The sequence below is a fragment of the Loxodonta africana genome, chromosome 2 (genome assembly GCF_030014295.1).
Source record: "Loxodonta africana isolate mLoxAfr1 chromosome 2, mLoxAfr1.hap2, whole genome shotgun sequence".
NCBI lineage: Eukaryota > Metazoa > Chordata > Mammalia > Proboscidea > Elephantidae > Loxodonta > Loxodonta africana.
In genome coordinates, this window is record NC_087343.1 from 86536715 (window position 1) to 86559479 (window position 22765).

At 39.5% G+C, this 22765-nt stretch overlaps 1 protein-coding gene across 8 annotated transcripts in view; it reads right to left on the bottom strand.

Annotated features, from left to right (window-relative positions):
• SSBP2 (single stranded DNA binding protein 2) overlaps positions 1–21692 on the bottom strand; it is a 300768-nt gene extending 279076 nt beyond the window's left edge. For 3 of the 8 annotated variants that reach the window (XM_064273729.1, XM_064273694.1, XM_064273689.1), the window contains exon 1: positions 21550–21690. In XM_064273729.1, coding sequence (XP_064129799.1) covers positions 21550–21611 — 62 coding nt within the window. In that variant the 5' untranslated portion in view covers positions 21612–21690. Of the gene's footprint in view, positions 1–21549 lie in introns of all 8 variants that reach the window. The other 5 variants (XM_064273708.1, XM_064273715.1, XM_064273721.1 and 2 more) reach the window with 3 other exon arrangements.
• Between the last annotated feature and the right edge of the window lie 1073 nt (positions 21693–22765).

Genomic DNA, 22765 nt, shown 5'->3' on the forward strand with positions numbered 1-22765 from the left:
GGAGAAAGATTTCCTGGCTGCCTTACCAAGCTTCAGACAAAAATGCTTATCCGTTCCATTAACCATTCCGGTTAAAGACCCCTAAAAAATAGAAAGTCGATTACCTTATCCAAACGGTTAAAACCCTGGTGGTGTAGTAGTTAAGTGCTACGGCTGCTAACCAAAGGGTCGGCAGTTTGAATCTGCCAGGTGCTCCTTGGAAACTCTACCGCGTAGTTCTACTCTGTCCTATAAGGTCGCTATGAGTCAGAATCGACTCGACGGCACTGGGTTTGTTTGTCTGTCTGTTTTGGTTTTTAAATGGTTAAAGTTTAATTAATATGATTTTTTTTTTCCAGTTTCCAGGCTTTAACACATTTACGGAAGAGGCCATCATCCAACTTAGAAGATACCTTTTATCCTTTCCCTTAAGAACAACGAACAGTTTATAGATCCTCTGGCCAGAGCACAGTCCTCCCCCTGTTGGTGCTGTATAACTTGGACAGGTGAAATGATAAAATTCAAAATGGATTTTTTTAATATTATAATATTAACTTAAAAAAGAAATGAATATTTCTATCCTCATTTCATTTATCATGTCAGGAGAACAAAAACTTCTGCTTTTCAACATTGCAGTGAATTAATTAAAATTAAAACTGGCTTCCTGAGATGGTCTTTGATTTGATGTAAAGCATCAAAGTTATCTCTAATATCACCTACTTATGTCAATTAGAAAGTCTTAACTGTAATCCTTAAAATGCTACATCAAAAGTAGAAAACAGAGTCAATGAGAACCATAATGTAAATTTATTTCAGAAATTAAAATTATTATGATGTTATGGATGTTGAACCAGCTGGTTCTTCAATTTTTTCTTAATTCTTCTTCCTCCCTTTCTAAATTCTCCCTTTTCATAATAAAGTGGTAAACCATGATCCTTAGTATGGATAAGTACTTTAACTTAAATACATACTAAAAATGAGTGGTCTTTATGAAACAGAGTAGTAATAATTTACAGCCTGGGGTCCAACACATGCACTAAACAGTTGAGCAAATATAGTCTATAAATATACTCAGCTTTTTGTAAATTATGATTTTAATGAGATAGTTCTGTTTTTACATGTTCAAGCTCCTATAAAAACTTTACCAAGATTAAGTGGACTCTCTCAAACTTAGTTTAACTGTTTTTCAACTAAGCTCTGAATCAGAATCTTTCAGAATAGATACAACAATTTGCTTGTTTTTCCTGTTTGTTGCTTTTTATAAGAACTTCCCTTTTCACAGGTACAATAAGTTACACGTGCAAATAAAAAAAAAAAAAAACAAGCAATCTGAATGCTGCTGTTGTATGTGGTATAATGTTTGCAGCCTGGTTACCTGAGTGGGTTCATATAGAAGAAACATGACTAGAGGTACTATTGAGTTTTGTGCAGATACACCTATCACTAAAATAAGAGTACCTTATACCTTCCTAATCAGCATTAAAAACAAAAAGACACCCTCTCTCTTCCCCTCTGCTATTTAGCCTCCTGCATTGCTGTGTCAGTGATCTCTTGTCATTTTAAAAAACAGCACATTCAAGAAACATTCAACTTCCGACTTTAAAAGTTAAATAAGTCATTCTCTTATCACTGGAAGGAAAGAAACGTCAGGGAGTAATTCAAAGATCTAAAGACCCTCCACTCTGGAAATTTCAAGAAATTTAAATTTCTAAAACATTCTAAGAGATCTGTTAAATATTGTATGCTTCTTTGTCGAGCAAAATAAATATGCCCAGAATCTTCAGTAACAGATAAAGGTCTTATTAAGTTCATCTCACTGTCAATCAACAAGATGAAATATTATCAGCCACCAACGGAAAAAAAAAAATTAAGCCCCAAAAATCTCAGAATTTCACTAAACAGAATATATAAGTTGGAAGTCAGCCAGAGATGTGAACTAGTCATATAGTAATAAACAAACATAGAGGGACTAGAGAGGGCTCTCATGAATTTCAAACAAGAACAAAATGAATGTCCCTCAATCATACTAAATGACGGTTGTAGGGATGCCCATCAATACCTCCACAGCTGGAAAAGAAGGGTTAGAAAAGGTCAGAAACCCACATTAGAGGTTCACTAGTTTTAAAACTGTAGTATTCTCACTAATAAACTACATATTTCACATAATATTAATGTATTGGCACAGTGGTTAAGAGCTCAGCTGTTAACCAAAAGGTCAGCATGTTCAAATCCGCCAGTCGCTCCTTGGAAATCCTATGGGGCAGTTTTACTCTGTCCTATAGGGTCACTTTCAGTCAGAATCGACACCAGGGCAATTGGTTTGTTTTGTTTTTTCATTTTTTAGGATGGATTATTTAAAATCCAACAGGCACAAGAATTGTCTTTTTAATTCTCCATTTTTGTTAAAAGATCGTATCTCTCATGAAATCAAAGAAATTATGAACTATATTTTATTGATTCCTTTCTGCTTTCTAAATAACTTACTTTGAACTGACCAAATGCCACAAATAGACAACTTCCTCCTCAAAACAGAACAGTGTCTGTAGCAATATAACTTAGGAAACTAAAAGATTGCCCATAAGTCTCAGTTGCAGTGGCTATTTTTGTCTTACTAGGGTCCTGAACGCTAAATAGCACTCATTTCAACTAGTTAAATATCCTCATATTTTAAAAGATATGAAAATATTCTCTGCTCTGTCAAAGGAAAGGAAGTCCAAAATTTTTTAAAGCATCATCAGCCTTCCAAGTATCTGAAAAAATTAAATATAACTAAAGACAATCAGAAATGAACAAGATATACCATAAAAAAAATAAATACCTATTTATTTGAAGTAAATGGATAAAAGCACGACATTGTCTGATTAGAATCCGGAGTTAAGACTCTGCTTTACTTGAGTTAAAGCTACTTAACTAAATTGGTAGATGATAGAGAAGAATGACACCAACCGGGACCCATTTCTTTGCCTTTGATTATTTCTTAAATACAGAGATAAAAAGGCCATTATTTTAAGTTGTTGTATTACTTCCATATTAACAACTTTTTTTTAATGTGATAAATAGGCAATGTAACAAAATATCTCTACACAATCTTTAGTTCCTCAAATAGCCAGTCAACCTAAAAAAAAATTATTTTTTTCATCTTGGTTTTAAGTTTGCAGTTTGAGGCAAAAATCTCCATCTCTCAGTTCCATTCTAAATGGACCACATACACAGTTCTTGTACATTTTAAAGCTCCTAGAGTAAAACAAGTAAGAACTCTATGTGTAACATAAACAAATTCCCGGTACTCATCATATGCTATCAGACAATCAACCAGCAAGTGAAATGGACTTACAAAGGCTCATAGAGTAGAAACATTTTTCTATATTTAAGGAATAGTTGTAAGAACAAACATTTAAAGACTCTTAAGCCAGTCATCACTACTTCTCCTATCAATAACTGGTAATTTTACAACTGATATTAAGACTACTGTTCTTACTGGAAGGTATTCCAAATAAATGCTACTTAAGGTCCCAAGAGAAAAATCAAATTGGCCTGCATACGCTCCTCGTTGTCTTTGATCAAGTGAAAATACTTAAAGAGTTTTGCTTAGAATAGCACTGGCTGTAAGCTTAATTCATCTCAGGCTGGATGTTGCAAAATATATTAAATATATATTGATAGAAGTTAATTTATTATATCTTTTATAACTATATTAAAAAAAACCCAGTGCCGTCGAGTCAATTCTGACTCATAGCTATACAGCAAAAAGAAATGGCAACCCTAATCCTGTCAGTTGCATTTGAAAGCTCTAATAAAAGTCTTGAGATTTATTCAAAAGAAACATGCTATTAACGATATATAGAACTTATTCTAACTTATACTTTTAAATTTAATACACTTTTAAATAATAAAATAATTCTGAATAGAGAATTAGTGTTTCACAAATGACAATTCTTAAAATACATTGTAAACTTCCCCACTGAAAGAGTATATACATTTTATTATACGGACTATTAGGTGAAAATAAAATACCAATAATAAACCATTTTATATTTTATATCATATTTTATATAAAATATCATTTTGATATATTTTATATCATTTCAACATATCCATTTGCTTTCCTTTGAGCTTAAGCTTCTCCTGTTACAAACAACAAAAGGTATTCATCAACCCATCTGTGCTTTATTACATCTGGGTAAAATGAAATTGATATTTTCTAACATCTCATGTTATTTGTTTCCTGTTTTCAGAATGGTAGGTAGAACGTGAACTCTGATCAAATCATTCCCTGCTTAAAGCCTAATAGACAACACCTCTGACCTCAGAATGGATTCAGAATTCTTAGCTGGACTTCAACAATTAGCCATTGCTTATTTCTGCACCCTCTACCACCATTCTGAAAACACCCCTCCCTAACCACATAGGCTCTACAGCACTACTGACCTTTCTGTTTCTAGAAAGGGTCATGGTCTTTCTTTCTCACTTCTACACTTCTCCCAAGCACAAACCATTCCCTATGCCAAATGCCCTGTTTATTTCTCTAACAAGGTTTAACTTGCTGTTACAACCCCACTTCCTTATACAGTGCCCGGCACAGAGCAGGACCTTAAACAAGTATCAAATAAGTGAATGAATAAAATAAAAAGTGTTTTTTTTTTTTTTTAACTTTTGTATTTAAGGAAGATATTTATTGGGAACTCAGAAAATAATAAATGCTCACAAAACTTTTTGCTGCCTTTTTTTCTCTTACTTGAAAAGGTGGTTCTTGATTTTATTAAATAATATCAAAAATTTTACACGCATGTATGGATATTAAAAGTGTGGAAAGTTATACGGTTATTTTTATTTTCATCTTTTGTCTGTATTTTCTAATTTTTTTACTATGAACATTAATTACTTAAATAATAAAAAGCATTTTAAACAGTGCTAGTAAGCTAATCAAATGAACTCAATTTTGTGCCCTGAATATCGGGGTTTTACTCAAGTATTCTCAAATGGCCCTTCTACAAATTTAAACAGTAGAAAGGAGACTCAGAGAAACTTTATTGGGGAGAGTTGAAGTTTGCTAACCAGAGGAGATGTAAAAAATACATTTATCGTTCCCCCAAAAATTTTCCTTTAAAATGCTAAATGCCTACCGATTGGTAGCCACAGCAGGAAATTATTATTTTGGTTTTCTTAACTATACCACACTCATCAATTGGAAATGATTTCTTTATTCTAATTATTACGTCCTAAGATTTTTTTTAAGATTCAAAAAAGCTTTTAAAAATCAGTTGACAAAAGCTAGCAATTGTAACCACACCAGAACATCTCCGCTCATACTAAAAAATTTTTAAAAATCACATACAATCACTTCCAAAGCCTATCTACAAAAGCTAAAACCACTTTACCTACTTCCTTCTTTCGCTTCCATGACCCTCATGGCATCCCAGTATTGTCATTCTTTAAAAGAAAAAGAACTGCTGAAGGCAGTTAACAAAACCTTCTTGTCAGGTGATAAAATCAAATAGTGTTCGCCTAATTAAACCCTACCCCTGCAAAATTCCCCAAGTCAAAAATCTATATCCTCTTCAAGTCAGTATTCTCTCTATCCTTCCTTTCTCAAGTGGTGACCTTTCACATTTGACATCTCCACTCCATTACCTTATACCCACTCCTCAAACCACTGCATGCTAGCTTGTGTTCAGCCACTCCACTGAAACTCTTTTCCCTAAGGTCACAGATGATTTCTTAATTTAAAAATCTAGACATTTTTCAGCCCCCATTTAACCTCCGCATTAATTTTACGATGCCTGAGATGGTAAATCACACTTCTATTCTCGAAACTCCCCTTCCTTGACTTCTGTGATGCCAGTCCCTTAGGGGTTTCTTCCTATCTCTCTAGTATTCCTTTTCAGTCCCAATCTCAAACTACTCTTCCACCTACCTCTTAAATGTTCCCCCAAGGTTCCGTCTTTGTTCTCTTCACATCCTCCACTTGACATTCCCATGAAGAATGGTTTTATTACCATGTCATGGCTTCAAATAATACATATACAAAGAAAAAATGGGCCATATATATGGGTCAAAAACAGGCAAAACTCATCTATGCTGTCAAAAGGCAAGGGTGAAGCATGTGGGGAGTTTCCTGAGTGCTGATAATGTTCTCCGTCTTGACAGGGGTGCTTGGATTCGCTGGTGAACTCAGTTTGTGAAAATTCATCAAGCTATTACACTTATTTTATGTGTGCTTTTCTGTATAAATACATACCTCAATAAAGTTAGCTTTTAAAAAAGAGAAAGACTAAACTAAGCCTGAGCTCCTATTCCCTCCAGTTCCGACATATGTGACTAGACTAAATTACTTATTTTCTTAAAGACTCAGTTTCCTTACCCATCAAATGGAGACATTATACTATACCTACTTCACAGCACTGTAGACAATGAAATAAAATATATAAGTACCAGATACAGTACCTGAAACACAGGCACCTTATGCTTATGTTACTGAAGTCTCTCCCCATTCTTCTCCATCTGTAGCCGACACTTCTCCCCTGAACTCAAGAGCCACATGCCCAATTTCCTCCTGAATTCCTCCACCTTTATGTCTGAATGGCACCTTAAACTGAACTCATCATTTTCCTCCTTAAATCAACCTAACCTTCTTCTTCCTGTATTCCCTCAAACTCTGACTGAAACTTCTACCAACAATAACAGCTATCTTAAAAATCTTGATTTTTTTTTTTTTTTTTACATTTAAGCCACCCCAAGTCAAAAATCTATATCCTCTTCAAGTTAGCCTTCTAGCAAGTACTTTCTATTCTACATCCTAAAATATCCACTGCACTGCCAGTGGTGTAGAAAAATGACGAGGACATAAACATTTGTATCATTAGCGCAGCTTAATTATTACAGTAGCTTTAAAAGACCTGTCTCCTTCTTTAGCCTACCCTCCACATTGCTTCCCAAATGATTCTTCTAAAATGTACCTCGTAAGATACAATTTTTTCTGTTTAAAATGTTTATCAACTTCTCCCAGGTCAAACTCTCGTTCAAGGCCATTCTTGAAACAGTTCCTGTTTAATTTGCCAGACTTATCTCCTACAGTACATCCAGCCATGCCAGTGTTCTTAAGTTCACCAAATATATTATGCCCTTCGATGCCTCCATATTGCTGGGCACATGTCTCTCTCTCTCTCTCTCCATAGAATACTCTTCACTTGCCCACCCCCCCAAATAAGGCCAATGCCTATTTGTCTTTTAATATACATCCTCTCCTGACACTTTCACAGAACCTAGGCTGAATTCAGGGGACTTTTTCAGAACTCCCATAGCACCTTCTGCATACCCATTACAGTACTTGCTACCTGGTGTGGTAATCACCGATAGAGCGCCCCCTCTGGATAGTGAGCTCCTGGAGAGCAGAGGCTGCTGTGTTATTCAGATCTGACTCAGGAAGGCTCAACAGAGACTGACATGTAACAGACAATTAACATTTCTAAATGAATAAAGCAATGGGAAGACAATGGAAAGCAGGATGAACATCATACACCTCATAAAATTTATTCTACCATAAAATAAAAAAGTTTTTAAAACTTTTTAAATGCTATTTTGAAAATATAAAAAGAAAGAACTTCTTCAAATGCTCTATTTTCTCAGGTCATTTCATACAACGAACTGGAAGACTTGTTTCAAATTTTAAAAAATAAATAAGAATTGAACATGTGCAGGATATTCTCCATTTGGCCAGCCAGGTCTACTCTTTACTCTTTCTGCCCTGCTGTGGCCTGGGAGGCTGATATCCATAGATTATACTGCCTCGGTTCCCTCACCTACTGGCTTTCAATTGGGTTCTGCAGAAAGGAGGCTCCAACAGCTCAGAGGGCAGGAGGAGAAAGAAGGCCTTCTCCCTGCCAGGCCTCAAGCCTCTGTTTAATGGTGGGTTTGACAGTGGCTGTGGTCCTCTTCATAAAACCACAACTCCAGGAGGCTGGCCCTTCTCCAACGACCACAGCTCTCACCACATTCTGGTAACTACTCTCTCCTCTTACCCCTTCAGACCTAAGGGTGGTAAGGCTTCCCTTGTTGCTAATGCCTGGGTGTTTCTTCATCCCTTGTTGGTTTTAATGCTGCACATACTTTCATTAAGCCCACTGCCGTGGAGTCGATTCCGACTCATTCAATTATCCCTTTAAGGGAGCCATCTGTTTCCTACTAGGGACCTGACTACAAAGACAAAAACATTTTGTCATCTAGCAGCATTTTTCCCAGTAACTGCTGTAGTATCAGTTCTCAGATCAATGATATATTCATAGGAAAGCATCAACAGCTTTTAATGTTTTAATAAAAACTTGCCTATACCCTAATCTTTCTGGCCCTGAATTTATAAATCCAACTCACTTACATAAATGACCCAGTACGAATCCAAATTCAAAATGAATTAGCAAGTCATTTCCCAAGATGAAGTGCTACCTGAAAACTGCTCCCAACATGTGTGTGTGTAAGTGTAATGTACTTATTACTAGATAATAGGCGTGTGTGTGTGTATGTGTATAATGCATTTTATGGTAAAAATCTCACTCAGGTTTTTGATTATAACATTTTCTAAAGGAAGGAATAACGATAGCAGTCACTAATTTTAATTCAGGATAAAAAAAAAAAGCATATTGAAACACCTTAACAGCTTCCTAATAATAGCTATTGTTTAAATGAACTGATAAAGTATAATCATCATATAATTTTAATCCAATTATAAATGAAAAATAGCACATGATGCTGTAAAAAAAATGCAAAAAAGGAATTGTTTCTATTTTTTCTAATAGTCATTACTACAGAAATTACTAGCTAATAGACTCAGTATGGTTATACTGTTGCTCCTGGGCCACATGGAACTTTCCAGATGCCCTAGTCCAAAAACAAACAAAAAAGTCAACAGGCCATATGCTGGGTGGAAGAGACAAGAAGGCTCATATTAGAGAAGAAAGTTTTTTCTAGACATTATACATTCCTCTTCTATTTCTGATTCCAAAGCTTAGCAACTAAAGTAACTTATGCCAGATTACTTTGCCTCTAGATACACAAAGAATGGGGAAACAGCTAGCTCTACCTGAAATCAGACCCTGTGTTCCCCATTTCATCTTCCTCTCTGACAAGCATTATATCCAAGTTGTTAAATCAGATGCTGGCTAAGAATTTGGATCTATTTGTGGAGCTCTTTTGGTACCTATAATTCTGTCCACTTTTTCAGCAACTGTGAACTGACTCTAATCTTTCCTTAATCTCGCTCTTCTTCCCTATTGCCCCCTGCCCCCAACTAAAAATGTTAGATACATGTGAGAAGTACCCAAACATTCTCCTATAACTCCCATTACAAATGTTTCCCCATGTTCAACAATAGGACACAATGAGGCAAAGCGGTTAAAGTGGCCACTAGCGTTAGAAACCTGAGTTTGAATCCAGACTATGGAACTTACTGTGGCTTTGGACAAGGTGTATAACCTCTCTGAGACTCAGTTTCTCCATACATAAAATGAGCATTATATTTACTTTCTGAAGTTGCTGTCAGAATTAAACAAGAACTGCCTATCAATAACCCATATCAAAAGCCTTTTCCTCCCTTATTGAAAGAGGCATGAAAGGAAAAAAGCCTTCCTTTTCTCTATGCCTACCCAACTCTCCAAAATGGAACTAATTGGCAAAGGAATAGGGAGGAATTCATTGATCAAAATTGGCCTAAGTCTTCACACAAATTAGAAGACCAAAACTAACTTAAATCCCATACTAATTCATTTATAAAACAAAAGCATAAGGATTTTGAACAAAAATCATATTTTATTTATTATGTGCACTTTTGGAGTAAAGTAACTGTATAGGATTGTATTTAGTTCATGGCCCTGGTGGCACAGTGGTTAAGCATTTGGTTACTAACCAAGAGACTGGCAGTTCAAATCCACCAGCTGGTCCTTGGAAACCCTATGGGGCAGTTCTATTACGTCCTATAGGGTTGCTATGAGTTGGGACCAACTGCAACAAGTTTTTGTTTTGTTTTTTTCTGGGTGTTTAACTCGCACTATAGCAATGTTTCTCATTTAACCAAAGCACTGACATAAACTTTTAACTATCATCTAATCCATTTTCTGCTGAATCAGATTCATATCTAAATGTTCTTTAAACATATACATGTGTGACTTTCTCATCTTAAAAGAGGCAGCTTTAGTATAATGAAAGGAACACTGACTTTGGAACCAAAAAAAATCTAACTGTGGATAGGCTCTTCCACATATTAACTGTATGATCTTGGTTGCATGAGTCTATTTCCATTTATAAATCTCAGTAGTCAATGGGGATACCATCTACACTTCACAAGATTACTGTGAGGCTTGTATAAAACTAGTACTTTGAAATATCTTGAAAGCTATCAATTTTTTCATTTACATTATCAAATCTGTTAAAACACAGAAAAAAGGAGATTCCATTAAAAATATACACACATTTCATAGGAATACAACTAGGTAATCCCCTGTGGTCGGCAGTCCTGAAATTCAACAGAAACTGCTACGTGCCTATATTATAGATAACGTTTCTCAGGAAATTATATGCTAATCCTGGTACCAAGTATTAGAAACACAGGAAAAAATGAGCTCCTTCTAGCTAGTGATAACCTAATGTGACATATTTACAAAAGGTGACATCCTTCATTCATTTATTCCATAAATACCTAATCACGTTCCAGTCCCTGCTCTAAGCAGGGGGAACAGAACGGTGAAGATGACCACAAGGTTCTTCTCCTGACAGAGCTTCCAATCTAAGGGGGGAGATGAGACATTAAACCAAACATTACACAGATAATTCCTAGAGAAAAAATAGAGGTTTCTATGAGATCACAGAATAAAGGGTACTAATCCAATTCACAGTGACCCTATAGAACAGAGTAGAACTGCCCTATAGAGTTAGGGAAGTGTAGAGAAATAATTATGCCAGCTATACCATCCTTTGTCAATCCATTAGGCTTTAAGTGCTCAGTAAATCTTAGATATTTCTAGTCAACACCATTGTAAAAGCCATATGCCCCACTATCCTCATGTTACCAAAATCAAATCCATGGCTGCTGAGTTGATTCCAACTCAGTGATCCTATAGGACAGACTAAAACTTCCCCATAGGGTTTCCAAAGAGTGGTTGGTTAGCAGCAGAACACTTAACCTCTGTGCCACCAGGGCTCCATCTTCTTGTTAGAGAGACCTATATCTCTGGATTTTAGGATGTAATACTAGATAATCAGCCCTATTATTTAGGGGAGAAGCCCTGATGGTGAAGTGGTTAAGTGTTCAGCTGCTAACTGAATGAACCCACCAGCCACTCAGTGGAAAAAAGATGTGTAATCTTTTTTCCATAAAGATTACAGCCTTGGAAACCCTATGAGGCAGCTCTACTCTGTCCTACAGGGTCTCTATGAGTCAGAATCAACCCAACATCAATGGGAATTTTAACGATGATGCTAACGCTGAGGTTTCCTCAGCTGCAGTAGTTTACAGCTGTTGCCTCTAACTGAAATGCTCTAAACCCAAGTCTTCCCCTGACTGGTTCTTTCACTACTACTCAGGTTTCTGCTTAAATGTCCCCTTCCCCTAAGAACCTTCCCCGTACTACCCAATCTAACGTAGCCTCCCAGTCACTCTGTATATTATGTAATCTGATTTTATTACTTTTATAGCACTTATAACTATCTGAAATTGCCTAGCACATGCTTGTTTAGTTGGTTATTAATATATGTCTCTCCCTCCACCTTAAAAAAAAAGTTCCATGAAAACAGGAACCCATTTTATTCTTCCCATATCCTCAAGATACACCTTCCTTCTAAAGATCCACGGTTTTGTTTAGGAAGTTCAGGTACAGGGGAGCAATGTACCCAGCCCGGGGGATGAACAACAACTGATTTAAGGCAATTAGGGTAATCCCATTACCTTTGCCAGTAATTGGTTTAGGGGGAGGGCATTTTATGGTTCTCACCAATAAAGCATAAGAGGATATCTGCTAAGCAACATCATGAAAAGGTTTTCATCTCTGCTTGATGAGACATGAAGAAGAAAAATCCTGACTTTACACTTGGCAGTAAGAGAAGTGATGCTTGGAGCCTGATGTAGCCATCTTGCATTATGAGAGGAAGACCATGAGGATGACAGAGAAGTTAATCCTGAACCCTGACGTTCTGGATCCACTCAGTCAACTGTGACACTACCTCCTCCAGCCATCCAGTCAATTAAGCCATTCTCTTATCTCCAGTTTTGATACCTGCAGCCAAAAGCATCATAATAAACACTCCCACCTTTTTTGATTTCTTCTGTACTGTTAGGAGAAGATACTATCTACAACCTACTGGATTCTTGAGGGGATTTAACAAGACAATGCAAGTAAAGTGCTACACATAAACAAAATACTCAATAGCATTGCTGTCATTATTACTACTAGACAATAACTTTTTATGACAAAACTACAGGAACTCTACATAGTATTTAGGATTTTGCTATTTTACAGAAAACATTTATTTTAATACTGCTTAAATAAAATCATTTTTAATAGAACTCATTTATCTAAGCTTTCTTCCATCAAAAAGTAGCTTTAAGTTATTTCTTAAGTTTGAGGTAGGTAAATAAAAGGAGAATCAAGGGAAGTATAAGGTCACTAAAGAAAAACAGCCACATTAATTTCAGGTGAGAGCCTATTTTTGGCATTGGCTCCTCTCTTATCTTACTTAACTTACATGGACAGAGCCTCAGATACATTTTCATCTAGTAGAGATAAAAAGGGCTATGCTTTTGCCTTCACAAATATTTCGACAGTATTTTAACATGACTTAGATTATACTAATAGAGCTGTATTAGTTATTAAAACTATATTCTTTAATACCTACAGTTACAAATAATTTCTTTAAAAAAGAAAAAAAGAACAAAGTGCTGTATTTCAGTCTCTAAAATTTTCTCTCCTAAACTACTTGTTTGACATTATGTTCATAAGAAAAATTAATACAGAAGACCAAAAATGAGATTGCCAGTCACTGGTTCAAGCTCACTGTAGCTGAGTTGTGATTTTAAAATATTATAACGGCTCATTGTTGTCTGAAAGCTGTTTAGGGCCCTACAAGAAAATATAATAATCAAGATTCTTAAAGTACTATGATGGTAGTTTTGCCATTACTAAAACATGACACCAACTCAAGTTTATCTTTTACATGTAAATTAAGAATGAATCTGAGTCCCTCCACTGCACTACGAGTGTTCTCAGTCCAGGCTGTTCTGAGTCCAGATAACTTTTTGATTCTGTCAATACTACAAGGATACAATTAGCTCCACTTTTCAAAATCTTTAACTATTAACCTACTCTGACAAAAACTGCCATTTATCCATTACGATCAATCATAAATTTGGGCAGCCTCCAGGGCTATTAAGTTACCTGGAAAAATTCTCTTCTTCCCTGGGTGGTTCATTTGTCTATCTGTTTTTCAATATCCTTACACAGTTAACAAGAGACACAGTTTGAGAAAGATAAGAACAATATAATTTTTGTAACATTACTGAAAACAAGTAGAATGTAAATCTTGATGGGCTGCTTTTGTAACATGTGAGATTTTGGTACAATAATCAAATAGCTTCTGTAGTCCTAATTATGTCAAGTATATACATACGCTAACAAAACACTACAGGAATAAATGTTATGTAAAATATAGGAAACGCTGGTGTCATAGTGGTTAAGTGCTATGGCTGCTAACCAAGAGGTCGGCAGTTCAAATCTGCCAGGCGCTCCTTGGAAACTCTATTGGGCAGTTCTACTCTGTCCTATAGGGTCACTATGAGTCAGAATGGACTCGGCGACGGTGGGTTTTCATTTTGGTATGTAAAATATATACAAAATATGATAAGCAAAGTTTTAAAATCTGAATATAATCACTCAATTTTTATTCCCAACTCTCTTCAGATATTAACAAACATCTTACTCTCAAGCTATAATGCTATGTTAAGTCCTTCCTCTGGAAAAAAAATAAGTTACTAGCGAAAATAATATTTTATCATACATTTACAAAAATTCACATATAACTAATAAATATCACTATCATGGAAATATTTCCTCTATCATCACCACAGCAATGTCAAAGCAGTAATGTACACACAATAGTACATTCCCGTGTATTGTAAAACAGTTATAATTATCTTCAATTCATACTTTAAAATTATACATTCCTAGCAACAGCATCATGTCTTTTAATTCCAGTACTTAAGTTCTCAAGCCAATGTCCTGAAACTAATACAACAGTTGTGGTTGCTATGAAAGAAAGAAGACTCTAAATTCAAATTGGCTTTTTCCCAAATTTTACTCTCAACTCTAAGCTCTTGAGGTGAGATGTTAATAAACTGCAACCCGGGTATTCCAATTCCTGTCCCACAGAGTGGGTTCTAATTTTAAAACAAAATAATCATACTTTCTAGTAGCAGTTGAAGATATAAGACACATTTGGTCCACTACAGCACTGCAACTAAAATTTAATGATTTTTTTCATGCTGAATTGGTTTTATGTGGCAAAATGGCTTTCAAAGTGTGGGAATAAGCCTTTAATTTTTTCTCTCACAGCTCTGAAAAAATGCATTACAATATTAATACTGTTTCTAAGAGTCACAATAAATCTCTGGGTAAACAATACTAAAACTGGGCCTTAACATCTCATAGATTTTCTTTCTTTAGGTTTGTTCCTTCAAAAGAACAGCTTTTTTGATATGTGTCTTAAGTTGGTGGAAAAAGATCAAGCAAAAGAAAAACTCTTAACAGCTAAGATGCCATTTTAGGTAGAAGCTGTTTACTATTTCGGAGGAAATACCTTGGGGACTGGGAGGAGGAGAGTCAATTTAATAATACAGCATATTTCATACTCATTAAGGTATTCCTTTGTTGGTTTTAGAAATCTTGAATTATATTACCATAGATGCTTGTTATACAAGTGTCTGACGGGACTTGCATTATTTTGCTTGCCTTTACTTTTTTCAGAAAGGAAAAAAACATTTCTAATTTTTAAAGGGGTAGCTTAATAGCAAAAAGGAGGGGAGATAAAGAGATGCTAGTAGATACTAATCTGATAAGCTCTTTTTTATATGGAGTATTTAAATGTTCATTAGATTGTAACCACCTAAAAATGATCATATGATATTTGCTTCTTAGTATATTCAACTAAAAGATTCACAATTTAAAGACCACAATTACTTTTCAGAGCCCCAGGTTATACATACACTTTGATTTCTGCAGTTTCTTAATAAATATCACTGAGTGTCTACTATATACTACTTTATGTTCAACTTTGCTATATAGCAGATTTATCTTTCTGTGCTATTATGTAATTTTAAAGGGTCAAATTAGCTTAATAAAAAACTATTATCACTACTCATCTATTTGCAGGTACCAGTTATTCTTTTTGGCGTACAGTGTTAGCTTAATGTCCAGCAATCTTTCATACGGGAATTGTTCACAATTTTATGCCTAATTTGAAACTTAAGTGATCAAACAAAATTCCTAGGGAAAAAATCTGAAGTCACAAGGGCATTCTTCATTCATTCATTTTGTCTTTCACTCCTAAAATTTTTCTCAGGCCACATACATATCTGCAGTCTGCCAAAATGGAGGGTATACATCAGGGTGCACAAATGGTTAAAATCACATATCTAATTAAATCTTTAAAGTCTGTTGAATCTGATTATGTAACTCTGTTCCCTAAATCTGTAGCATCCTAGCCGAGATCAGGGAGGCAATCTGGTATACTGAAAAATGTGTCTTTCAGCTTCAACCACAGCTCCTAAAGTTAGAGAAAGCTGTATTAGAAATCCCTATTTCTTATTTTCTAGCGATGTATCACTGAGCAAGTTACTTAACCATTCAGAGTCTTAGTTTCATTTTTTTTTATTATTTAATTTTGGTGAAAATATACATAGCAGAACATACACCCATTCAACAACTTCTACATATATAATTCAGTAACATGGGTTATATTCTTCACCTTACGTCACCATTCTCACTTCCTCTACCCATATTATTTCATCACCATTGATTTAGACTCATTACCCCCCAAACGTCTTATACATGCTTTAGAGTTAATGCTGTCAGTTTGATCTCATATAGATAACACTCTAAAAGACAATGCTCATGGTCAACATTCTTTACTGATTTAACTAAGCTGTGTAGTTTAAAGATTATTTCAGGAGATAATCTCAGTTCACGTGTGAAGATTTTCTCAGAGTGATAGATTCAGGGGTTCCTTCCATCTCAGTAGATCCAGCAAATCTGGATTCTGTAAGAATCTCAAATTCTGTTTCACATTTTTCCCCTTTTGATCAGAATTCATCTACTGATCCCTTGATTAAAATGTTCAGTAACAGAGGCTGGGCACCATCCAGTTCTGGTCTCACGGCAAGGGGGGCAGTAGTTCATGGAGGCAGTCAGACCTACAGTCCAGTTTCTTCTCTGATTCCTAGGTCTCCTTCTTCCTCTGCTGCTCCAGGTGATTAGAGACCAATTGTTGTATCCTGGATGATTACTCCCAAGCTTTTAAGACCCCAGGCACTACTCACCAAACTAGGAAGTGGAATAATGACCCTAAAAACATCATTAGGCCAATTGACTGGACAGTCCCACAAAGCCACGACCCTGGAACTAAGTAGTATCAGCAACTTGGGCCTCCTTTTATCATTTGTTGTTGTTGCTGTTGTTGCAAAATTATATATATAATACAGTATTTGCCATTCGCCCTTTTTCTGGTGTACAACTTTGATATCACATATAGTCAAGTTGTACAACCATTACCCTTAATTAATGCAAATTTTCCCATCACTATAAACATAAACCCACTACTTCCCAGAAAATGATTCCCTCTCTTCCTCCCCTGGCTCCCCACCCTCAACTGGAGCCCTGCTGCACAGTGGTTAAGAGCTTCAGCTACTAACCAAAAGTTCAGCAGTTTGAATCCACTGGTCACTCCTTGGAAACCTATGGGGCAATTCTACTAAGGAGCCCTGGTGGTGCAGTGGTTAAAGCAATTGACTGCTAACCAAAAGGTCAGCAGTTTGAAACCACCAGTGGCTCCTCGAGAGGAAACAGAATGAGTCCCTCTTTTACTCCCCCCAACCCCACTCCCCACCCTAGGTAACCACTAATAGCCACTGGTGTCTATATATTTACTTACTCTCCTCTTCTCATATAAGTGAGGTCATACAGTATTTATCCTTTTGTGACTGACTTATTTCACTCAGCTTAATGTCTTTCAGGCCATCCATGTATCAGAACTTCATTTCTCTTTATGCCTTAGTATTCCATCATATGTATGTCCCGTATTTTGTTCATCCATTCATCTGCTAATGGGCACTTAGGTTGTTTACACCTTTTTGCTATTGTGAATAGTGCTGCAATGAACACAAGTGTCCATATATCTGTTCGATTCACTATTTTTAGGTCCCTAGGGTACATAACTAAGGAACCATGGTGGCACAGTGGTTAAGCATTCAGCTGCTACCTGGAAAGTTGGCAGTTAGAACCCAGTAGCCACTCCATGGGAGAAAGATGTGGCAGTCCGCTTCTATAAAGATTACAGCCTTAGAAACCCTATAACACAGCTCTACTCTGTCCTATAGGGTCACCATGTGTCCGAAATCAACTCGACAGCAACAGGTAGGGTATGAACTTAGGAGAGGAAGTGCTGAGTCAGATAGTAGTTCTATTTTAAATTTTTTGAGGAACTGCCATATTGTTTTCCACAACAGTTGTACTTCCTTGTTTCTTTGATGGGGAAAATATATCACCTATCTTGCAAAACTATTGGGAGAAGTACAGAAACTATACATGAAGTGCTGAACACAGTGACTGGCACATAGATGGCAAACACATAAATAGATAATAGTTACTGTCACATGGTTGCTATTGTTGTTGACTATTGTTGAAAAATAACTAAGGCAGCAAATGTGAAACCCGAACTTCCAAGTCCTTATTTTGAAGGTTATTTTTAAAAATATTTTTCACACTGAAAAATTCCCCAGTCTAACATCTTCATTTATTCAAAAAGTATTTATTTGGTGCTTACAACGTTAGAAGACACTGTTCTTAATGCCAAAGATATCTCAGAAAATAAATTAGGAGTATCATTCCTACCCTCAAGAAACTTACATTTTAGGGGAAGACAGACATTAAGTAACAAATTACACAGTTATTTAATTACAACTATAATCAGTGTTACAAAGAAAACGTACAGGATGCTATGAGAACTGCTAAAGGGGGAAATGACCTAACAGGATCAGAATTTAAATTTCTACACAGACATCCCACCTCCCTCCAAGGGTTTTCAATCACTCCCTCTATAATTAAGTCTAATCCAAACCTTCATATAGACTTGATCTGTCTGGTTTAAAAAACAACAAAACAAGTAATTAACCTGACCCTGACCATTTTTATGTTCAGAATTGTACACTGAAATTGCAGGAACTGTGTAAAATCTAAAAATTAATATTATGTATTCCATGTAGTGACTTACTGAAAGAGAAAGCAAAGACACAGGTAAGCAGTTGTCAGCTATCCACTAAGAACTCATGTTAGAAAACACGTTTCTTGGTAAATTATAAAAACAGTATTTTTACTTCATGTGAATGCCATTATTTAAAATGACTCATTTTATTAAAGTATATATAATTATTACTGAAAACAAATTTCTTCTGTGATTTTTAAGAACCAGTCCAAATTTGGTTACTAAAGAGAATTCTTCATTCAGGTACCTTTTAAAATTTGCCACCTTAATAGTTAAAAAAAACTGGTGGCAAACATTTTAAAGATAAATTCAAGATTCCTATCTTCAGAAGTTATTACCCTTAGAACTGAACCATAAAAGTCCCAAGTAAATATAAAGGGGAAAACTGAGTGATCAGATCAACTCTCCCACTAAAAAGCAATTAAGTTTATTTTATAAAATAGAACCTAACCCACTGCTGTCAAGTCAATTCTGACTCATAGCTACGTAGAAGACAGAGGTGAATGCCCCATAGGCTTTCCAGGCTGTAATCTTTACTGAAGGACACTGCCACATCTTTCTCCTTCCGAGTAGCTGGTAGGTTCAAACTGCTGACCGTTCAGTTAGCAGCCCAGTGCTCAACCACTGGGCAATCAGGGCTCCTGAATAGAACCTACTTCAAGGTTTCTCTTAGATTCCAACAACATTCACCTAGAAATTCATGCAACAAAGATTAACCCAAAGCAATCATAGTCAATTCTCCAAAGTGGTCTCTTCACCTATATTTAGTTCAAAAGCCAAGCCAGTCCCAAATTCCTGCTGCCAATTATACTGAGTGGAAGAAATGTATCTAAATCAAATAGCACCATCTAGCAGAACCCTCATCATTTTGCTCACAAGAGTAGATGTTACTTGGTGCTCAGTTTGATATATTTGACAGCAAAAGTGGCAATTACTTGTTTTAGTGACAAAGTCACATAATTAGAGCTACAGACACACCAAGTCTAACTTCCTCTATTATCTCAGATACAAAATTAAAAAAAAAAATTCTTCCAAAGTCATCAAGATAGACTGATGGGAGTCCACCAAAAATCCAAAACTACTTTGATTCTCAAAGTTAACCGCCCCCAAGTTAAAAAAGATTATACCTCAATGCATTTCAATCCTCCATCCCAACAATATGAAATCCAAATATTCTGTAATCATGAAAACATTCTCCTTCAGATGTTTCTATTTTATCAGATGCTACAACCAAATTATTAACAAATTAAGCTGTTATTGCAAAACTTGAATTCCAGTTACTGCTGCTTCCCAACCAGGCTATAATTCTATGCCTCAGTTATTCCTTGTCACAGCAACAAGATATTGAATGTAGCTCCTCAGGAAATCTCTCTGAAAAAACAGCACTTCTCCGATAATTTTTTTTGTTTTGCTACAAGGCCTTCCACCTCAAAATCCTATGGGAATTGTGTGTATTGCTGCCAACACGAAGATTAGGAAATGTTCCCATCCCTAGGGCACAAAAAACTTTCAGAGGGAGACTAACTGCCTAATGCAAGGAGGGAAACTTCGGTTGTCTGCTCATTCCGCTTTTACTTACACAGCTATTTCTGTGTGCAAGCACCTTTTGAGAGATGCTCCCAAACCTCTCCCCACTGACACCCCTTCAAAACGCTGTGTGCGTTAAATGACCAGGAAAATCCCGACCCTCAGAGTTGAGATGATTACTGGGAATCACTGTTAGATGTCCTGCACAGAAAAGAGGGGTTCTTCCTCAGTGGTCACAGTCACTATTTGCTCTCATTTTTAGTAACAACCAAATCACCGTTACAAGTACGTAAGAATAGCAGCAAACAACCCTGCTTCGCTGTGTGCTTAACGGTGGCATCCCAGGGCGGGAGGAGCTCTTTGCTCGCCAGCTTTCTCAAGAGCTCCCACCTAAGTGAACACCTGTATCTGCCCACAACCGCGACCTAACAACTCCTCCCAACCTCAGAGCCTCTCCCCTTCCGGCAAACACCTTTTCGGACCACCGCCCCCTCCCCACCGTAGAGAGCCGCTGCCACGCACACAACTTCCCTTCCACGCGCCCCACGACCACCGCCCCGCGGGGACTGCCCCGCCCGCCGCCTCCCGCCAAGGCCACCAAGGCCCCCAGACGTTTGGGAAGCAGCACGTCGCCACAAAAAGTTCTCCAGCCGCCGCCGCGGAGTTAGGTCTGCAGCGAGAGACAGGAATGTCAGTCTCCTCCAGCAGAGAACCCGCTCCTCGCCAGCACACTTTTCGTCCCCGGAAACTCGGTCCTTCTCTGACTCTCAAACTTCAGCGGCGCCCCCGGCGCCCACCCGCCGCCGCCCCTGCTCCGCCAGGCACCGGGCTACGGGCGCCCAGTCCCTTTGCTTGGCCCGGGAAAACCCCGACGCCCACCCTGCCCACGCCCGCACACGCCCTCTGCGCCCCGCGCGCGTCTCCGCGCCCCGCGAGGCCCCGCTCGGCCGCTCCGCGCTCGGCTTCCGCCCCGCTGCGCGCCCGGCTCCACCACCCTGGCCTCGCCCGAAGCTCCTAGACCCGAGCCCCAGCCCCCGAGCCCCCGCCGTGGCACCCCACGCATTCCCCGCCCCGACCCCAACCCACCCTTCAAACACCCACATTCCCACCGCGCGCCCTCCTCGCCGCAGCTGGCCTCTCCCCGCGACCCCCGTCGGATCTCCGGGTCCCCGCAGCCCCGGACCCCAGCTCTAAAGTTACTTTGTGAGAAGGTAAACCCGCGGGTTATTTCCCTCAATCACCCAAACAAGTTTCCATCCTCCCCACCAGCACCACCGCCGCCACCGGCACACTCGTTCCCTCCGCCGACAGCCCCCCACGGCCGCCCGCCCCGCGCAAGCCCCTCCTGGGAAACCACCACTCCCCGCACCACACGCCCCCACCTCGCGCACCCCTCCTCCTGCCATCCCACCCCCGGCTCTCCCCGGGCGGAGAGTGTCTGTGTGTCTGTGTCTCCAAGAGAGAGTGTGCGAGTGCGTGCGTGTGTGTGCGCGCGTGTGAAGGCGGAGGTGGGTGAGAAGCGGAGACACTTACTTCTCCCGGGCCTGGCTGTCGGACGGGACGGCGCTGCTGTTACTCTTGCCTTTGCCGTACATGCTTGTGCCGAGAGCAGCTCCCACTGTCACGCACCTGTCAACCCATCACAGCCTCCCCGGGAACAGCCCCGTCCCCATGGCGACCCACGCAGCCACCCCCACTATTGGCCGCCCCACGCCAAAGCTCCGCCCCCTTCTCCCAGGCAACGCTCGAGACTGACAGGCCTCCCCCTCCCTCCGGCCTTCCGAAACGCGCGGTGGCTGCTACAGCCCAAGCGGCAATCTCCTCCCTACTTCCCTCCCTTCGTGGGTCCCTCCCTCTCTCCTTCCCTCTCCTCTCTCCTCCCTCCTCCCGCTCTTCTTCCCCCCTCCCCCCTCCGAACCCCGGCGCAAGGGGGGAATTAGAAACTGCTCTAGAAGGATTTTAAACAACTGGCTGTTCTCTCCTCCGCCGCCCCTCCCCCCGCGCCGCCCGCGCTCGGCTCCTCACTGGAGAGAAGGCGCCGGGAGGAGGGGAAAGTGCGGCCTGGAGTCTATGGCAGGAGCCGGCGGAGCTGGAGCCGCAGCGGCCCCAGACTTCGGGGCGCCCGCCGAGAACACAGACCGACTCACGGCCCCAGCCGCCCTGGGCGCCCCAACCAGCCCCTACTCCAGCTCCTCTCCTGCCTTTGCCCCCGCGCCGGTACCCACGATTGATCTCTGCCTCCCACAGCTCTACTCTCTAGAGTGGCGCCCCCGCCCAGCTCCCTGAGGGCCGGCTGGCTGGGGACAACGCGCTGTTCCCTCGACCTTCGAGCTGAGCGACCAGGAGCGATTCGCCTTCCCTCCTGGGGAGGGACTGCGCCTCCGGCCTTAGGCGCCGCTGGGGTGGCGTCGCCCGGCTCCTGGGGCCGCGCCCTGCGCCCCGGGAGAGCGCCCTGCCTCGGGCCTGCCTCCTCTCCAGGGAATGAGCTGGCCTCCCAAAGACGGCCAGGTGGCTCCGGGGGGCGCAACTACCCCCCTACCCTGGCCCCTCCACGCCCAGAGCCCGACGATGCACCACACGCCAGCTCCCCTGCCAGATCAGCCTCAGAAGAAGGCCCCAGGCATCCCCTACCGGCCTGATTTTCCAGCCTTGCATGGTGGTGCCAACTCATCCTGACCCTTGGCGTGGAAAAGGCCTTAAAAGACATCCCCGTCCCCATCGTTTCTCATCAGAATAGGGCCCAGCAGCG